Source organism: Salmo trutta, unplaced genomic scaffold (genome assembly GCF_901001165.1).
Source record: "Salmo trutta unplaced genomic scaffold, fSalTru1.1, whole genome shotgun sequence".
Lineage (NCBI taxonomy): Eukaryota > Metazoa > Chordata > Actinopteri > Salmoniformes > Salmonidae > Salmo > Salmo trutta.
The window spans coordinates 173,687-190,426 of NW_021823043.1; the positions used below are offsets into that span (position 1 = coordinate 173,687).

At 47.2% G+C, this 16,740-nt stretch overlaps 1 protein-coding gene across 4 annotated transcripts in view; it reads left to right on the forward strand.

Moving 5' to 3' along the window:
* Window positions 1–9,408, forward strand: part of wnk1b (WNK lysine deficient protein kinase 1b) — a 77,532-nt gene extending 68,124 nt beyond the window's left edge. For all 4 annotated transcript variants that reach the window (XM_029747190.1, XM_029747191.1, XM_029747192.1 and 1 more), the window contains 2 exons: window positions 2,570–2,805; window positions 3,114–9,408. In XM_029747190.1, the coding sequence (XP_029603050.1) occupies window positions 2,570–2,805; window positions 3,114–3,497 (620 nt within the window). In that variant the 3' untranslated portion in view covers window positions 3,498–9,408. The remainder of the gene's footprint in view (window positions 1–2,569; window positions 2,806–3,113) is intronic.
* Window positions 9,409–16,740: the final 7,332 nt, after the last annotated feature.

The following is a 16,740-nucleotide window of genomic DNA, read 5'->3' on the forward strand; positions in this document are numbered from 1 at the left end:
TTTCCATTTGGTAGTTAGTCTTGTCCCATCACTGCAACTCCCGTACGGACTCGGGAGAGGCGAAGGTCGAGAGCCGTGCGTCTTCCGAAACACGACCCAACCAAGCTGCACTGCTTCTTGACACAATGCCCGCTTAACCCGGAAGCCAGCCGCACCAATGTGTCGGAGGAAATGCCGTACACCTGGCGACCATGTCAGCGTGCATGCGCCCAGCCCGCCACAGGAGTTGCTAGAGCGGGATGGTAAAGGACATCCCAGCCGGCCAAACCCTCCCCTAACCCGGACGACGCTGGGCCAAACCCTCCCCTAACCCGGGCGACGCTGGGCCAAACCCTCCCCTAACCCAGACGACGCTGGGCCAAACCCTCCCCTAACCCAGACGACGCTGGGCCAAACCCTCCCCTAACCCGGACGACGCTGGGCCAAGCCCTCCCCTAACCCGGACGACGCTGGGCCAAGCCCTCCCCTAACCCGGACGACGCTGGGCCAAACCCTCCCCTAACCCAGACGACGCTGGGCCAAACCCTCCCCTAACCCAGACGATGCTGGGCCAAACCCTCCCCTAACCCGGACGACGCTGGGCCAAGCCCTCCCCTAACCCAGACGACGCTGGGCCAAACCCTCCCCTATCCCGGACGACGCTGGGCCAAACCCTCCCCTAAGCCGGACGACGCTGGACCAAACCCTCCCCTAACCCGGACGACGCTGGGCTAAACCCTCCCCTAAGCCGGACGACGCTGGGCTAAACCCTCCCCTAAGCCGGACGACGCTGGGCCAAACCCTCCCCTAACCCAGACGACGCTGGGCCAATTGTGCGCCGCCCCATGGGTTTCCCGGTCGCGGCCGGCTGCGATAGAGCCTGGACTCAAACCAGGATCTCTAATGGCGCTGTGATGCAGTGCCTTAGACCACTGCGCCACACGGGAAGCCTTAAAATTATAGTTTTAACAATGTTTTGAGGTTATATAGTGTTTGTTCCTTTGTTTACAAACATTGGAGTAAAACAAGGTTATATTTTGGGTTCTGATGGGATACGACAATTGAACTAAGCACGTGAGGCATTTATAAGTTCGATTTTTCAAGAATAATTGGGTACATATCAAGAATGTATAAGTCAGAAAATTGATGTAGCAAGTGCTGATTGCCTCTTTAAACATAAGGTTATTGGCCAACCTAAAAAAGATTTAATCTCAGAGTCGTTGCAAAGTGAATGGGAGTCATCCAGACCACTAAATGCTGAAGTCATTTTGTGATTGAGCTGCCCCCCTCCTCCTTCCCCCATCTCTTCTAGTCTAGAGCATGGCTTGTCCTGTGGACTCCACTACCCAGAGTTCCACTGGTGCTGCAGTCATGACTCAGTGTATCGCTGCTTTTACGTCATGGCTTTTCCCCCCACTAATTTTCAATTTTTCCTTTTTTTATAAAATGTTTTTTAACTTGACTCAGTAGTTTGTCAGAAATGCCAAAAGTTATGCCTCTTCAATGATTGAACTTAGTGTATCTATCAAACAGCAATTACATTTTAGGAGTTTGTTTTTCTATCATATCTTAATTTATTGTTTGCAAAGGAAATGCATCAGGTCCTTGAGTTCCTATTGCAGCCAGCTACTGCATGGCTACTGCATGTATGTGATTGTTGTTGCCTTCGATTGTTGAGATATTGCAGTAGGCGACTGTGAAAAAGGAGCTGATGTATTTTCCCATACTCACTCTCACCTCTGGTGTATTTTGGCTTCTGGCTCTGCTTCCAGGAAGAGAGGCACTAAACAGCTAACCTTTTTAAAGCCTGTTTGCAGCTCAATTCCTCTTGTTCTCATGTAATGCTTGCTGTAATATAATGCCTGTTAGTGTTCAGGAAGGCTGCTGATACGGAATGACTGTTGACAACATTAGATAACATGTTGTTTTGAAATACAATTCATTAAGTCTCCAAACGTAAACCACCATGATCTTAGGTCTTGGCCCAAATTAAATCCCCAAAATGTATCTTGTGAGAGATGGGTCATTTTAGCTGTAAGTCTAAGCTAGTCATTGTTGATATATTGAACATTTTATCTGCAGACAGTGAATGTGTTTTAAAATGGAGAATGTTCTGGTTCATTCACGGTGATGGACTAGACTAGTGTTACAGCTCCCTCTGCTGTTCATATGCAGAACACATTTGTCAGATTAGATGAGATATTTTCATCCTGCTAAATGTTGGCCTAGTTTATCAGGATGGAGGCTGAACTACATGCCTCAGAGTGGATCATAATGTGTCATAGGATCCTGTCCTGACACGTTGACATAGCTAGAGTATGTCATTAACCAACGCAAACACATTGACACCCACACAACTACCTACTCTACATATCCCATAACCCTCCTCTGTCTCTCTCTCTCGCTCCCCCTCACTCTCCCCGCTCCCCCTCACTCTCTCCCCCTCACTCTCTCCCCCTCACTCTCTCCCCCTCTCTCGCTCCCCCTCTCTCGCTCCCCCTCTCTCGCTCCCCCTCACTCTCTCCCCCTCTCTCTCTCTCCCTCCCTGTCTCCCTCCCCCCTTTCTCTCTGTCTCTCCCCGTCTCTACAGGGACCAGCAGCACCAACACAGTGAGTGGTCCAGGAGGCCAGGGTCCAGGACCAGGTTCAGGGGGTCAGAACCAGGGCCAGCCTTCTCCCAACCCCCCTCAACAGGGCCGGAAGGGCACGTTCACCGACGACCTGCACAAGCTGGTTGACAACTGGGCCCGCGACGCCATCAGTCTGTCCCAGGGCAAGAGTCGCTCCAAACACCAACAGCAACCCTCACAGGGACACAGCTACCAGGTGAGTAAAGACAGACTCTTTCTAGAGACTCTTCATCAAAATAATGGGATGCTCAACCCTTACTAATATAGTCCATGTTTGATTGTGTTGCTTATTTGAAATATAGATTACTGGAAGTGAATGTTATGGGGACGGGAATGTTATGGTGTTTGTAAGCTGGAACATGAGTTGTAGATATGGGTCCTGGTCCAACCTCCACGTAGCATAGCTGAGATGGCTCTGGCCATGTAATGTAGGTGGTATGCTAGTATGGATATTGGAGAGCAGCCATGCAGTATCTCACCCTGGTGTCTCTTCTCCGTCTCCAGGCGACCCCGTCGACCAATAAGGGCCGTAAGTTCTCCGCCCCGAGTCAGCTGTGCCCCAGCAACGCCTCTTCCACCCCCGCTACCTCTCTGGGAGGCCGCAAGGGCTCCTTGTGTCCCCCTCCCCAGTACGGCGGGGTCGGGGCATGCTACCCCTCCTCCACTGCACCTTACAGCAGCGCCCAGTGGGTGGGATCCACGGGGTCCACAGGGCCGGGACAGGGTCAGGCCGGTATGTTAGCCTCCTCTCAGCCCCTGGTTGCCTCCTCCTCGCAGTACCCCTCCTCTGCCACTGGGGGGCAGGGCTCCCTGCAGGGCTTCCACCACATCAGCACTTTGCAGAAATCCGTCAGCAACCCTGGAGGCCCCAACCTGAGGACCACGTAGTGTCCATGAGGGGATGTTAGCCATGCCGGGCTGAGGGACTGACAGACTGAGGGAGAGAGACATGAGGAGAGAAGGGTGTCTGTGTTACAAGGGGGAGAGGGGCTTGTGTGTTACAAGCAACATCATGGTTGGTGGGACTGTATTGAATGTGAATGAGCTGGCTGTGAAGAGGAGGAGGAGCAGGAGAGAGAAGAGTCAGCTGCTGTGTGAAATGGTGCACAACACTGCCCTCTTCTGTTTCCCTGAAGGATGACAGGAGAGGGACACACTGCCCCTCTCTCCCCCCACCCCGAGGTCAACTGTGGGCCTTGGGGGTCGAAGAAATACGCAAAACGCGACAAGGAATACCAATGGACACGAGTGCAATGTTAAGTGGCCAAAGAGGGTTAATGTGACAATTACTATTGTAGAATGTGTGTGTGTGGTGATGGGCTTTGTTCCTTCACTGACTGGCTTTTACATGTACTCTATAGTAGAGACCAGAGCCTTGTACTGATCTCAGAGAGGAGGGATGGAGGATAGTAACAGACCACGGGGGTGGTGGTGTACTTATGGTTGGGGGGCTGCAGTACATAGCTAACCCCCTTTCCCCTCTCACCTATCTGAGCCCCCCTGCCTGTTCAGCTCCTCCTGCTGGTAACTGACCTCCAGAACAGAGCTGTAAGTGAACGTACAGAACTATACAGCTCCTCCTGCTGGTAACTGACCTCCAGAACAGAGCTTTAAGTGACCATACAGAACTATACAGCTCCTCCTGCTGGTAACTGACCTCCAGAACAGAGCTTTAAGTGACCGTACAGAACTATACAGCTCCTCCTGCTGGTAACTGACCTCCAGAACAGAGCTTTAAGTGACCGTACAGAACTATACAGCTCCTCCTGCTGGTAACTGACCTCCAGAACAGAGCTTTAAGTGACCGTACAGAACTATACAGCTCCTCCTGCTGGTAACTGACCTCCAGAACAGAGCTTTAAGTGACCATACAGAACTATACAGCTCCAGTAGAAGTCCATTATGATAGAGTTGTGTAGCATGTTGAGGAGATGTGAGGAAGGTTATGGGGTGAAGGAATGAGCTTGTGAGGCCGAGGTGTGGGACTGGTGCCATGTATGTAGCTGGTCAGGCAGTGTTGACATCCGGAACCACATGTACTGCTATTCCTATATATCATTTAGGATGTACATTGGTGTGTGTAGGTGGAGAATCAGTAGAAAAGGCCTGGGGGTTCATACTCTATTCTACCCCTCCTGTTGCCATGGGATGCAATAAGAACACAATAATAGAAACCTCCTCCTAAATATAATGAAAACACATAAAGTGACCTTCATTAGGAAACAAAACAATCCATGACCAGATTCAGAATGTCTTTTTTTTTTTTTTTTAAGAGTTTGGGTTTATGATGATTCCATGTTTGATTAGTGTTTTTATTTTTTTCCTCTGTCCCCATTGAACTGAGGAGACTCTTCTGTAGCATGATGAAAGGGTTTACGCTAGGGTTGACCCTCCTATCCAGGAACTCTCTCTCAGTATAGGGCCTTTAAAGAAACTACATCTCCCAGTATAGGACCTTTAAAGAAACTACAACTCCCATCTCCATGCTAACCATCTCTTCACCTGATTGGAGAGGAGTACTGTGTGAGAGACCCATCTATCCCAGTCTTAACTTCAGGCTTATAGTTACTCCATTCTAAAATGTGCTGTATCTGGGAGGCCAATGAGATCCCAATCCTGAAGCCTAAAGTCTGTATAAGCTGGCTGGTAGTTTCCATGGTTCTCATCTACATATCCCTAATGAGAGATCTCCCCTGAACTAACACAGACAGGACTGAAGTAGATTCTTTGAGACAGGACTTGTTGACTGAAGTAGACCCTCTCAGACTCAACTCAATAGCCTTCTTTTTCACAGGTGGTTTAGCTCTGAGAGGGAGTGCAGGGCGAACGGAGGGAGGTATGTCCTGTTGGCTCTGTGTCACACATGAGATTGTTTTCACGGTTGTGAGGTGGGTTGGTGTTGGTCCTGCGTGGACCCAGAGAAGGAGAGGTCTCGGTGGGGCAGGGAGAGGACTGGACGTGGGCTGGGCTGGAGGCAGGCTGCATGGGGGATGGTATGATGGTTGTAAGTAAAGCCTTGGATCTCCAGCAACACAACGCTGTCTGTCCTGAGGAGGGCTTGTGAAGCTTTCAAACCTATGATCTATTAGTAACATAACAGCTTTTATAATCATGATGTTGACAGCATTAGGGGCCTCGATCTCTCTACTTCTGAGTCTTTTCAATAGTGTGATTGAAAACAAAAATGTACATTATTATTATTCTATTTAAAAAAAGAAGACAAGATGTGTTCTGTATGGACCTGTATTTACCCATCAGTTTTTGATGTTGAAACACTGTGATTATTATAAATGTTGTTGGACAACATGAGTTTAAGAAGAAAAAAAGATAGAAAATCCAAAACAAAAAGACAGTTGGAGGAAACGTTATGGTGGATTGGTAATACTTAGGCTGAAAAAAATACAAAGTAAAAGGCTAGCTATTTTCCTTATCCAGTACTTATCGAAGTCACTTTAACCTTTCTTCTCTTTGTACTTTCTTTATATTAGATAAATGTGAATGTTAAATGGACTCAATTAACGTACTTGAATAGTAACTTGGGGATGAGTCCCAAATAACACCCTATCCCCTACATGGTGTGCAACTTTTCACCAGGGGCCGATGGACCTCGATCAGGGCCCATGAGGCTCTGGTCAAAAGTAGTGCACTATATAGGGAATAAGGTGCAATGTAGGACTTGCCCTTGGTCTTTTCTGTCTCCTTTCGCCCCCCAGTACTCCAGTGAGAGCTCTGCTGGAGTTTCTAGTGCCTTCCATTATTTATTTTGCTTCTTTTTTTAAGTTTTTTTGACATGATGGAGTAACGGAAGTGCTGTTGATTTGTGCTTCGTTGAAGTGCTTTACTGGCTCTGTGGGTACAAAGGTCAAAGGTACACTGGGAAGGGGGGGAAGGTGGGCTAGGGTAACTTGTTTCTTTTTTCTTTGTGCCATTTATTTTTTTAGTATTCGGGTTAAATACATTTGATTTGGGGCGGGGGGGGGAGACAAACTTAGTCGTAGACTGCAGAGAGTAGGAATGGATCTGATGGTTAATAAAAAGTTGTTGAAGCTTGGACAACTCTGTATTTGAAAGGAACAAATGAACGCAGACAACAGAACAGAGTGAGGCTGAACCAGGGTTACCTAACATTTAAAATAAAGGTCTGTTAAGAACGGAATGCTTGACTGTTCCGTTAGCCGTTCTGTTTGTTCTAGTGTTCTGGGGACACGTTTCAGATACTAGAACCATTCAGTCAGTATGCCAGAGCTCTCTAGCTAGCACTGAGCCTATCATTAGACCCACTACAACAATCAGGCTATCTTTATTGATGGCCTGTCCACGAAGCCTTGTGTGTGTCCGACACCAGGCAGCACGGTATACAAGCCTCGTGTTGGTGGTGAGAGAGGGGAGAAAGAGGTAGACGGATAGGAATGGAGAAGAGAAAGTTAGTCAGTGAGAAACGGTATTTGTGTGAATGTCTCGAGTTAAAACCAGATTGTGGTGTTGTATAGTTACTAACCAGGCATAATGTGTGTCTACTGTCAGTGGGGCAGTCTTAGGCTGTGTCCCCCAAATGGCACCATATTCCCTATATAGTGCACTACGTTTGACCAGAGCCCTATGGACCCTTGTCAAAAGTAGTGCACTAAATAGGGAATAGGGCGCCATTTGAGACGTAGTAGGTGTGACTGAGCCCTATGCCATTTAAGGTGGGTAAAGTGAAAGTGGAGTTGAGGTAGAAGCCAGAGCTAGTGGAGGCAGAAGAGGAGAGGTCAGGGGAATCTCTATCTCCAACACATGGCGGTAGTACTGTACACTGTGCTACTGGGTTTGACCAACAAGTGACTTCCTCATCACCAATGCAATGCTGGGGGTTCAAGCCCAGTTATTTCATCATCTGCTTAATGCTGCCCCAGTCTCTCTAATGAAACCGCCTGTGGCTTTTAGTGCAGGTTCGTAGCTTATTGTAAAGTAGCAGACAGTCTCACCACTCACAATGCAAAGAAATTAATGGTTGGTTCCATCATTATTAGAGTTTTTTGACATGGATATTTTAGTTTTTGGTTGATGTCCTTCTGGTCTTTTTGGAAACCTTACAAAATGTTGTAATGATAGATGAACAGTGTTTCTTTCTCGTTACCTGACAGTGTTGTAGACAGTAAAACTGGTCCAATCTGTGTACAACAGAATAGTTCATTAAGCCCCATATCCTTCTCAAAGCAACTGTACAAAACCATTACCTGGGGTCAAACATGTTTAAAAGTGAATACCGTAGAAAAGTTATTTTTAATAAACACTCGTCACCTTAACTACTGATTAGCTTACAAGGACTGCTAGATCTATCGCCTTCTGCTTACCGCTTCAGTCGTCTCTACTCACTGTAAACATGTCCGCTACGGGAAATCACTTGAAAAGATATGGTAGATTCTCAACCATTTAAAACCGTTAAAAACAGTTGGGGGGTCCTTTGTAAAACGTTGCTTTTGCCTGTTTTGTGGATTGAACTTTTCGTACTTACCGGAGGCCCTCAGTACAGTACTTAGCAAGTTTGGTTGAAGCTGTGAACGTGACAAAAATACACTTTGCTTAGTTATTTTGTTGATGATCGATACTTTTGAAAAACAAAAACAAATAAAACCTTTACAATGCCACTGCCTCAGTGCCATTACCATGCAGTAATGACTTTAGCTACATGAAAATCTGCTCACTCTAAAGAATACTGAGCAATATTTACAATGTTTACTTCCTCTTAACTAAGTGTCATACTGTATGATACAGTGGCTGCAATGCATAACATGCAATGGTGAACAGGTTATGGTGAGGTTACAGTGGTGAACAGGTTATGGTGAGGTTACAGTGGTGAACAGGTTATGGTGAGGTTACAGTGGTGAACAGGTTATGGTGAGGTTACAGTGGTGAACAGGTTATGGTGAGGTTACAGTGGTGAACAGGTTATGGTGAGGTTACAGTGGTGAACAGGTTATGGTGAGGTTACAGTGGTGAACAGGTTATGGTGAGGTTACAGTGGTGAAACTGAAGACCTCCTCTGATGAACACATTTACACTAGCTCTGGTCCAGCTCTGCGCTCCAAAGGATCATTGTCGTGAGAGAGTAGCCGAACCGCGCCCTGGACCAGAGCTACATTTACATAGTTTCAGAGGAGGGAAGTTACTGAATTTACAAAGTGTAATAATATTAATTTTAGCATCATTCAGAAAACCGATCGATTCTGCTACTTCTCCTGTTATTTTCCTTGTTACTGTTACAATACAACTCCTCCTTTGCCTTCCTGTAACCGATTTATGTCCTGCAAAGTGCACATAAAATGTTGGAATGTCATTCAATTGACCGTTCGTCTGACTGACACAGAAGTGGTTGAATAAAGAGCATGCTTGTTTCTCTAGATAACATCTGTTACCTTTTCATCACAGCTTATTATACTGTAAAGTTATTACCACAAAACAACTCAAACCGTGTACACAGCCACCCTCACAAAAACAAAACAATTCAAGTTGATTTAAAGTATTTTGTTTTGTACTACTTATCAGAATTTTTTTGTTTTGCGATTTTATGTCTCAAGAAACATCTAGTGACTTAATGAATTGGTTTTTCCTCATGCTGTTTAACATTGTACAAAATGTTTTAGAATAATACTAAAATGGAAAACCAAACGCGACCTGTTAGGAATCATTGGCAGCGGTTAACTGTTCTGCATTAAGTAGAGGCTGTTCAAGCTTCAAATAAAACTGCGCTTTGCGCTCCAATAAAATATATTTGTTACTTTATTTGTAAACTTAATAAATAAAAGTAATTTAAATTAATCAAGTTATTGGTCTTTTAATCTTGTCCTAAATGTTTGTTTTTGTCCACATGTTTTAGTACCATCCACTACCACATGGTGGCAGTATATGGCATATACTGTACAATGCATTCGGATTTTGTTACATTTTGTTACATTACAGCCTTATTCTAAAATTGATTAAATAAATATCATCATCAATCTACACACAATACCCCATAATGACAAAGCAAAAACAGATTTTGACATTTTTGCAGATTTATAAAAAATAAGTATTCAGACCCTTTGCTATTATCTATGCATAGTCACTTTAATAACTCTACCCACATGTACATACTACCTTGACACCGGTGCCCCGCACATTGACTCTGTACCGGTACCCCCTGTATATAGCCTCCACATTGACTCTGTACCGGTACCCCCTGTATATAGCATCCACATTGACTCTGTACCGGTACCCCCTGTATATAGCCTCCACATTGACTCTGTACCGGTACCCCCTGTATATAGCCTCCACATTGACTCTGTACCGGTACCCCCTGTATATAGCCTCCACATTGACTCTGTACCGGTACCCCCTGTATATAGCCTCCACATTGACTCTGTACCGGTACCCCCTGTATATAGCATCCACATTGACTCTGTACCAGTACCCCCTGTATATAGCCTCCACATTGACTCTGTACCGGTACCACCTGTATATAACCTCCACATTGACTCTGTACCGGTACCACCTGTATATAACCTCCACATTGACTCTGTACCGGTACCACCTGTATATAACCTCCACATTGACTCTGTACCGGTACCTGTATATAACCTCCACATTGACTCTGTACCGGTACCCCCTGTATATAGCCTCCACATTGACTCTGTACCGGTACCTGTATATAACCTCCACATTGACTCTGTACCGGTACCCCCTGTATATAGCCTCCACATTGACTCTGTACCGGTACCCCCTGTATATAGCCTCCACAAGGAGGTGACCAAGAACCCAATGGTCAGTCTGACAGAGCTCCAGAGTGCCTGTGGAGATTGGAGAACCTTCCAGAAGGACAACCATCTCTGCAGCAATTCACCAATCAGGCCTTTATGGTAGAGTGGCCAGATGAAAGCCACTCCTCAGTAAAAGGCACGACAGCCCTCTTGGAGTTTGTCAAAAGGCACCTAAAGGTCTCAGATCATGAGAAACAAGATTCTCTGGTCTGATGAAACCAAGGTTGAACTCTTTGGCCTGAATGCTAAGCATCACGTCTGGGGCAACGCTCCCCATCCAACCTGAAAGAGCTTGAGAGGATCTGCAGAGAAGAATGGGAGAAACTCCCCAAATACTGGTGTGCCAAGCTTGAAGTGTCACCCAAGAAGACTCAAGGCTGTAAATCGCTGCCAAAGGAGCTTCAACAAAGTACTGAGTAAAGGGTCTGAATACTTACGTAAATGTGAGTTTTCTTTATTCTGAATAAATTTGAAAAAATATACTGTTCTTTTGTCGTTATGTGGTATTGTATGTAGATTGAGGGTAAACGATTAAATTAATTTTAGAATAAGGCTGTAACGTCACAAATTGTGGAAAAAGTCAAGGTCTGAATACTTTCCGAATGCACTGTAGTTCTCCCAGGCTTAAGAGAGAAACTCAGAGTAGACTTATGCATCTCATATTCGCTCTCGCTCTCGCTCTCGCTCTCGCTCTCTCTCTTATATATATTTATATATATACACACACTGCTCAAAAAAATAAAGGGAACACTTAAACAACACAATGTAACTCCAAGTCAATCACACTTCTGTGAAATCAAACTGTCCACTTAGGAAGCAACACTGATTGACAATAAATTTCACATGCTGTTGTGCAAATGGAATAGACAACAGGTGGAAATTATAGGCAATTAGCAAGACACCCCCAATAAAGGAGTGGTTCTGCAGGTGGTGACCACAGACCACTTCTCAGTTCCTATGCTTCCTGGCTGATGTTTTGGTCACTTTTGAATGCTGGCGGTGCTTTCACTCTAGTGGTAGCATGAGACGGAGTCTACAACCCACACAAGTTGTTCAGGTAGTGCAGCTCATCCAGGATGGCACATCAATGCGAGCTGTGGCAAGAAGGTTTGCTGTGTCTGTCAGCGTAGTGTCCAGAGCATGGAGGCGCTACCAGGAGACAGGCCAGTACATCAGGAGACGTGGAGGAGGCCGTAGGAGGGCAACCACCCAGCAGCAGGACCGCTACCTCCACCTTTGTGCAAGGAGGAGCAGGAGGAGCACTGCCAGAGCCCTGCAAAATGACCTCCAGCAGGCCACAAATGTGCATGTGTCTGCTCAAACAGTCAGAAACAGACTCCATGAGGGTGGTATGAGGGCCCGACGTCCACAGGTGGGGGTTGTGCTTACAGCCCAACACCGTGCAGGACGTTTGGCATTTGCCAGAGAACACCAAGATTGGCAAATTCGCCACTGGCGCCCTGTGCTCTTCACAGATGAAAGCAGGTTCACACTGAGCGCATGTGACAGACGTGACAGAGTCTGGAGACGCCGTGGAGAACGTTCTGCTGCCTGCAACATCCTCCAGCATGACCGGTTTGGCGGTGGGTCAGTCATGGTGTGGGGTGGCATTTCTCTGGGGGGCCGCACAGCCCTCCATGTGCTCGCCAGAGGTAGCCTGACTGCCATTAGGTACCGAGATGAGATCCTCAGACCCCTTGTGAGACCATATGCTGGTGCGGTTGGCCCTGGGTTCATTTACATTTTACATTTACATTTAAGTCATTTAGCAGACGCTCTTATCCAGAGTGACTTACAAATTGGTGCATTCACCTTATGATATCCAGTGGAACAACCACTTTACAATAGTGCATCTAAATCTTTTAGGGGGGGGGGGTTAGAAGGATTACTTTATCCTATCCTAGGTATTCCTTAAAGAGGTGGGGTTTCAGGTGTCTCCGGAAGGTGGTGATTGACTCCGCTGTCCTGGCGTCGTGAGGGAGCTTGTTCCACCATTGGGGTGCCAGAGCAGCGAACAGTTTTGACTGGGCTGAGCGGGAACTGTGCTTCCTCAGAGGTAGGGAGGCGAGCAGGCCAGACGTGGATGAACGCAGTGCCCTTGTTTGGATGTAGGGCCTGATCAGAGCCTGAAGGTACGGAGGTGCCGTTACCCTCACAGCTCCGTAGGCAAGCACCATGGTCTTGTAGCGGATGCGAGCTTCAACTGGAAGCCAGTGGAGAGAGCGGAGGAGCGGGGTGACGTGAGAGAACTTGGGAAGGTTGAACACCAGACGGGCTGCGGCGTTCTGGATGAGTTGTAGGGGTTTAATGGCACAGGCAGGGAGCCCAGCCAACAGCGAGTTGCAGTAATCCAGACGGGAGATGACAAGTGCCTGGATTAGGACCTGCGCTGCTTCCTGTGTGAGGCAGGGTCGTACTCTGCGAATGTTGTAGAGCATGAACCTACAGGATCGGGTCACCGCCTTGATGTTAGTGGAGAACGACAGGGTGTTGTCCAGGGTCACGCCAAGGTTCTTAGTACTCTGGGAGGAGGACACAAGGGAGTTGTCAACCGTGATGGCGAGATCATGGAACGGGCAGTCCTTCCCCGGGAGGAAGAGCAGCTCCGTCTTGCCGAGTTTCAGCTTGAGGTGGTGATCCGTCATCCACACTGATATGTCTGCCAGACATGCAGAGATGCGATTCGCCACCTGGTTATCAGAAGGGGGAAAGGAGAAGATTAATTGTGTGTCGTCTGCATAGCAATGATAGGAGAGACCATGTGAGGATATGACAGAGCCAAGTGACTTGGTGTATAGCGAGAATAGGAGAGGGCCTAGAACAGAGCCCTGGGGGACACCAGTGGTGAGAGCACGTGGTGCGGAGACAGATTCTCGCCACGCCACCTGGTAGGAGCGACCTGTCAGGTAGGACGCAATCCAAGCGTGGGCCACGCCGGAAATGCCCAACTCGGAGAGGGTGGAGAGGAGGATCTGATGGTTCACAGTATCAAAGGCAGCAGATAGGTCTCGAAGGATGAGAGCAGAGGAGAGAGAGTTAGCTTTAGCAGTGCGGAGAGCCTCCGTGACACAGAGAAGAGCAGTCTCAGTTGAATGACCAGTCTTGAAACCTGACTGATTTGGATCAAGAAGGTCATTCTGAGAGAGATAGCAGGAGAGCTGGCCAAGGACGGCACGTTCAAGAGTTTTGGAGAGAAAAGAAAGAAGGGATACTGGTCTGTAGTTGTTGACATCGGAGGGATCAAGTGTAGGTTTTTTCAGAAGGGGTGCAACTCTCGCTCTCTTGAAGACGGAAGGGACGTAGCCAGCGGTCAAGGATGAGTTGATGAGCGAGGTGAGGTAAGGGAGAAGGTCTCCGGAAATGGTCTGGAGAAGAGAGGAGGGGATAGGGTCAAGCTGGCAGGTTGTTGGGCGGCCAGCCGTCACAAGACGCGAGATTTCATCTGGAGAGAGAGGGGAGAAAGAGGTCAAAGCACAGGGTAGGGCAGTGTGAGCTGGACCAGCGATGTCGTTTGACTTAGCAAACGAGGATCGGATGTCATCGACCTTTTCAAAATGGTTGACGAAGTCATCCACAGAGAGGGAGGGAGGGGGGGAGGATTCAGGAGGGAGGAGAAGGTGGCAAAGAGCTTCCTAGGGTTAGAGGCAGATGCTTGGAATTTAGAGTGGTAGAAAGTGGTTTTAGCAGCAGAGACAGAAGAGGAAAATGTAGAGAGGAGGGAGTGAAAGAATGCCAGGTCCGCAGGGAGGCGAGTTTTCCTCCATTTCCGCTCGGCTGCCCGGAGCCCTGTTCTGTGAGCTCGCAGTGAGTCGTCGAGCCACTGAGCAGGAGGGGAGGACCGAGCCGGCCTGGAGAATAGGGGACATAGAGAATCAAAGGATGCAGAAAGGGAGGAGAGGAGGGTTGAGGAGGCAGAATCAGGAGATAGGTTGGAGAAGGTTTGAGCAGAGGGAAGAGATGATAGGATGGAAGAGGAGAGAGTAGCGGGAGAGAGAGAGCGAAGGTTGGGACGGCGCAATACCATCCGAGTAGGGGCAGAGTGAGAAGTGTTGGATGAGAGCGAGAGGGAAAAGGATACAAGGTAGTGGTCGGAGACTTGGAGGGGAGTTTTTATTTTATTTATTTATTTCACCTTTATTTAACCAGGTAGGCAAGTTGAGAACAAGTTCTCATTTACAATTGCGACCTGGCCAAGATAAAGCAAAGCAGTTCGACAACATACAGCAACACAGAGTTACACATGGAGTAAAACAAACATACAGTCAATAACACAGTAGAAAAAAAAAATAAGACTATATACAATGTGAGCAAATGATGTGAGATAAGGGAGGTAAAAGCAAAAAAATGCCATGGTGGCAAAGTAAATAAAGTATAGCAAGAAAAACACTGGAATGGTAGATTTGTAGTTTGAAGAAAGTTCAAAGTTCAAATATAAATTGCAATGAGATGCAATGAGATTAGTGGAAGAACAGCATCTAGTAAAGATGAGGTCAAGCGTATTGCCTGCCTTGTGAGTAGGGGGGGAAGGTGAGAGGGTGAGGTCAAAAGAGGAGAGGAGTGGAAAGAAGGAGGTAGAGAGGAATGAGTCAAAGGTAGACGTGGGGAGGTTAAAGTCACCCAGAACTGTGAGAGGTGAGCCATCCTCAGGAAAGGAACTTATCAAGGCGTCAAGCTCATTGATGAACTCTCCAAGGGAACCTGGAGGGCGATAAATGATAAGGATGTTAAGCTTGAAAGGGCTGGTAACTGTGACAGCATGGAATTCAAATGAGGAGATAGACAGATGGGTCAGGGGAGAAAGAGAGAATGTCCACTTGGGAGAGATGAGGATTCCAGTGCCACCACCCCGCTGGCCAGATGCTCTCTGGGTATGCGAGAACACGTGGTCAGACGAGGAGAGAGCAGTAGGAGTAGCAGTGTTATCTGTGGTAATCCATGTTTCCGTCAGCGCCAAGAAGTCGAGGGACTGGAGGGTAGCATAGGCTGAGATGAACTCTGCCTTGTTGGCCGCAGACCGGCAGTTCCAGAGGCTGCCGGAGACCTGGAACTCCACGTGGGTCGTGCGCGCTGGGACCACCAGGTTAGAGTGGCAGCGGCCACGCGGTGTGAAGCGTTTGTATGGCCTGTGCAGAGGGGAGAGAACAGGGATAGACAGACACATAGTTGACAGGCTACAGAAGAGGCTACGCTAATGCAAAGAAGATTGGAATGACAAGTGGACTACACGTCTCGAATGTTCAGAAAGTTAAGCTTACGTTGCAAAAATCTTATTGACTAAAATGACAAATGATACAGTACTGCTGGCTGGTGAAGTAGGCTAGCTAGCAGTGGCTGCGTTGTTGACTTTGTTTGAACGTGTAGCTGGCTAGGTAACCTCGATAGTTTCAGTACTACACCTTATCATGATACAAAAGCAACTATGTAGCTAGCTAACATAGCACTAATCAAGACGTTCCTTTGTAATGTATTTAGTTTCTACAATGCTGCTCGTCGGTAATAGTTGGCTAGGTTTGGAAAAATGGCGTCGCGGGGGACGAAAATAGCTGGCTAGCTAACCTCGATAATTACTCTAAACTACACAATTATCAAACTATGACAAAGACAACTATGTAGCTAGCTAACACTGCACTAGTCAAATCGTTCCGTTGTAATGTATTAGTTTCTACAGTGCTGCTAGTCGGTAAAGGTTGGCTAGCTAGCAGTGGGTTTGATGATGACTAGGTGTGTTGACTAAGTCTGGAGTCTGGACAACGGCGTCGCGTCGCGGCTGGCTAGCTAACCTCGATAATTACTCTAAACTACACAATTATCTTAGATACAAAGACAGCAGAGACAACTATGTAGCTAGCTAACACTAACACTACACTAATCAAGTCGTTCCGTTGTAATGTAATACTTTCTACAGTGCTGCTAGTCGGTAGAAGTTGGCTAGTTGGCTAGCTAGCAGTGTTGACTACGTTAGGAGGACGAAAATAGCTGGCTAGCTAACCTCGATAATTACTCTAATTACTCTAAACTACACAATTATCTTTGATACAAAGACGGCTATGTAGCTAGCTAAGAAAAATTGCTCAGATCAAACAGAGCAAACAAATCAAACCGTTGTAATGTAATGAAATGTAATATTACCTGTGGAGCGGAGCGAAGTGCGACTACTCGCTCCAAACCCGGGTTCCTCCTAATGCAAGACAATGCTAGACCTCATGTGGCTGGAGTGTGTCAGCAGTTCCTGCAAGAGGAAGGCATTGATGCTATGGACTGGCCCGCCCGTTCCCCAGACCTGAATCCAATTGAGCACATCTGGGACATCATTTTCCCGCTCCAGCCACCAACGCCACGTTGCACCACAGACT